The sequence below is a fragment of the Oncorhynchus mykiss genome, chromosome 19, assembly GCF_013265735.2.
Source record: "Oncorhynchus mykiss isolate Arlee chromosome 19, USDA_OmykA_1.1, whole genome shotgun sequence".
NCBI lineage: Eukaryota > Metazoa > Chordata > Actinopteri > Salmoniformes > Salmonidae > Oncorhynchus > Oncorhynchus mykiss.
The window spans coordinates 40585662-40589293 of NC_048583.1; the positions used below are offsets into that span (position 1 = coordinate 40585662).

Sequence of the window (3632 nt, forward strand, 5' to 3'; positions counted from 1 at the left end):
TGCCTGAAATAACCAGATATATAACCGAGACCACTTCATCAGGGCAACGCAGAGGCACAAAATGATACATACAGTACGCTGCATCACACTATAGGCCTATCATAGGACGATACTTTAAATATTCTGTCACAGATATCATATTGTAAATATCGTCACAAATCCCAAAACTATAATCTAATTTATTGTGGAAAATTACTAGATTGCCTAATAATATCAAGTAATAATAGAGTGATACAATAACTGCAAACACCATTCTCAATCGTTGTAATCTGAGAATAAAAAAACGGATGTTTTGTTCTTTTGATAAACAATTATTTTATTAAGTTATCTTTACTTCTTTAAAAAAAACGTTTTTACTGAAACACATGTTTACTAAAGCGCACATGCTCAACGGGTTCACCTGTGCACAAGGTAAATATTAAAAACACCAAGCAAAATAATATCACATTCTAACAGAGCCAATCATTTAAATAGGTAAATAAACATTATTTATAAAACTTTAAAAGTAAAGTAAAAATATTACAGCGTCTTTTCAACATGAAATACCCACAGAAAATAGCAGGTTAGGCGCTCAAATGTCTTTTTTTTCTTCATTTTTAGTTGTATCTTGAGGCATTGGTTTATTAGTCCTCCCTAAAAAGGGATTGTGAATATGAATATGATTTTTCTTTACATTTTCTGTCCGCTTGTATTAGCTTCAGCCAACCATAGCGGAAAAACGACAACAAAAAGAAAGTATAGCTTTAAGACAGGGCATTCCGTCAGATCCCTCATGTTTTGGCAGCCATCAAAGAAGACCAGTTTCTTTAAATTCAAACGCAGGCACTGACTGTTTTTTTGTTAGATTGTCTTTTAGGATCTCCTTTATTTATCTCCTGTGAATTTATCCTCTCCCTCCTCTGGACTGCCTCATGCGCCATTAGATGTCACATTCGCTGTCGCTGGAAGTGATCGAGATAGCCGAGGTGGCGGCTTTGCTTGACAAACTAGCCTCGGGACTAGAGGCGGGACCGAGTCGATCGACGGTTCCATCATCATCTGCCAAAGACCGAACCGAGCCTTGGGACATCCCTTGCTGTTGTAGCCTGGGTAAAAGACAGACATGGGGGGAATACTAGAATTAGAAAGCACAATACAATACGAATAGGTTCTATTAAAGTAAATCCTCAATTGAAACATCATTTTTGCTGTAGTTAAGTCTAGCATCAGCTACACACGTGCCAGGAGCCAGACCAGGAGCCAAACAAAAGCATTTTAAAAATATTCTATAGCCTACAAGTAAATGCACAAACACAATCAAGACACAGCAATCCCAAACCCACACAGTGAGCACAATTTCAAAGATCGTCAGACTAGCCTGAATATTTTCTTATAGGAAATCATTTAGATTCGTTCAATACACGTGCTGCCTTCATGATTTGCTGTTCAGCACAAGTGGCATCAGACATGATTGAACAAATAACCTAATACCGTAGGGCTCTTGTGTTTCTGTCTTTCATTAAGTTAAGCAACATCCATGATACAAAAATGTTTCAGACAATTTCATGTTTGTTGTTAAATTATGTTCAAAGATTTAACACGGACAGCGGTCAATACAATCTAAATGGATTGTGGAAAACGAAGGATAATCTGAACGGGATTATTGAGACACTTGACTCGGGGAGTAGCTAGGCCTATGCTTCAAGTTTAGTTTTGGCAAGAATACATAGGCTAATGGTCAATTTGGGGAAACACTGCATTAAGACATGCGTTCGTTTTGCAATGAAAATGACAAGGGCTATTGTCACACAATGGAGTTTGTCATACAGTTTGCTTCATTTCAATAGGCTACAGCGTTTATGGTGTCATTTCCGTTGAGAATATTTATGAACAAATGTAATTTAAATATACTATTTATATATTATAGCCAACTATATTTCAATGTTTACTCAAAATAACATAATTCAAACAATTCGATAGAACAATATTTGCACAAATAATTGCTTTTATTGAAAAAAATGCAAATACTTAGGCTGACTGAGATAGTCGCAACGCAAGGTCCCTTTCGTTAAGAATGTAACAATAAACGTTGTAGCCACCTCACACCATCTTTGATAAAAATACAAAAAGGTACAGACTGCAGCATGTAGCCTACCTATTTTTCGCAGCCGCCGCTCTATCCCTTTGTCTACGATTTTTGAACCAGTTTCCCACTTGTGTGGGAGTAAGTCCAGTAGCCTGCGCGAGCTCCCTCTTTTTGCTCGGGTTCGGGTAAGGATCCTGCAAGTACCATTCTCGTAACAAATGTCGGGTTCTCTCCTTGAAGCAGTGGGTCTTTTGCTCTCCGTCCCATATCGTTCTGGGTAAAGGGAACTTCTTCCGCACCCTGTATTTGTCCACTGGTCCTAGCGGGCGGCCCCGCAGCTTCTCTGCCTCCTGGTAGTGCGCCTCGAGCCACAGGGCCTGTAGTTTAGTGTGAGACTCTTTGGTGAACTTGTGGTTCTCCAGAATGTGGTAGAGTTCTCGGAAATTCCCGGTGTGGTAGGCCACGATGGCCCGCGCCCTAAGCACCGACTCATTCTTGTTGAGGACCTCGCAGGCTGCTGGGGCGACGGGCAGAGACCAGAGGAAGCGACCGAGGCGCTCAATGTCCCCGCTCTCTTCCAGAGTCTCGCAAACCCCCGCAACCTGCTGGGGGCTAAAATTCAAGATAGGCAGCTGAAACATGGAGGCTTTTCGTTTCACCTCCGTCTCTCTCTGACTCACACGCTCCCCTCTCGCGCCTACCCTTCTCTCCCTCTCGCTCTCTGATCGTCGGATCCACACAAAAAGGCAATCCCAAAGTTAACAGATCAACCGTTAAAAACACGGAGGAACTATGCCCTCGGCTGGTGAACTTGGTATGTAGAAATTACAAGAGTATAAAAACTAGACCCGAGATGTATTTTGAAGGGGGAAATACAGTCAGCCCCTCTGCTGATTTTCTATTGGATTTGGCAGATTGGTTGCCATGGATGCCCGTCAATCACTGTCAAGTTTACCAATCACGCGGAAAGGAGCGCTAAGAGAATGCAGCACCTCCCAGTGCTCGACAGCGGCTTTTTAGAATGTAAACATTTTGACCTTTGCTTTTTGTCTTCAAACCTTTAATTGCCTTCCATGTTTTCCTACATCCCCTCCTTTGTAAATCATGGCTGTGTAGAAGAAAAGCGACGAGTCAATTAAAACGCAATACGTTCACACGTTTAGCCTACTTCTTTAATTGAAAATGGAAAATAAGACCCCGCAGCAGGCACGACAGATATTGGCTGATTATCATACCGTTTTAAAAATTGGTCACATAAAGAATAAAAACAGACAACGAATGTTCTGCGATTACAATAGCATGATATTGAATGGTCGTATAGCCTAACGCACGCAGAAAATCCCGTTCATCCACGCTCTAGAATTGTTGGGACTCATTTGATCATACAAAAATATGGCACTACGCTATATGTTGAATGAATCTATGATTTTATGCTGGAACAATTGAAGTCATTCGCATCAAATTCGGTTATTTTGATGATGTAGGCTACATCGACATATTATAGGCGTATCTTTATTTGATCAGACATATTTGACAGATGTTGTATCTTTATTTGATCTGCCATGAC

General features: G+C 40.7%; 1 protein-coding gene across 1 annotated transcript; it reads right to left on the bottom strand.

The window, feature by feature from the left end:
* Window positions 1–266: 266 nt before the first annotated feature.
* Window positions 267–2821, bottom strand: LOC110497843 (homeobox protein SIX6). The gene is made up of 2 exons (XM_021574267.2): window positions 2135–2821; window positions 267–1085 (listed from the first exon to the last, which is right to left on the bottom strand). The coding sequence occupies exons 1-2, from the start codon at window positions 2704–2706 to the stop codon at window positions 920–922; spliced, it is 738 nt and encodes a 245-aa protein (XP_021429942.1). The 5' UTR covers window positions 2707–2821; the 3' UTR covers window positions 267–919.
* Between the last annotated feature and the right edge of the window lie 811 nt (window positions 2822–3632).

What these genes read in the sequence shown, in the direction of transcription:
- LOC110497843 (XM_021574267.2), bottom strand. Translation starts at nt 2,706, where the DNA reads ATGTTTCAGCTGCCTATCTTGAATTTTAGCCCCCAGCAGGTTGCGGGG. An exon ending in GCGGCGGCTGCGAAAAATAG is followed by an intron (nt 1,086 to 2,134) that starts GTAGGCTACATG and finishes TCTTTTACCCAG; the next exon opens with GCTACAACAGCAAGGGATGT.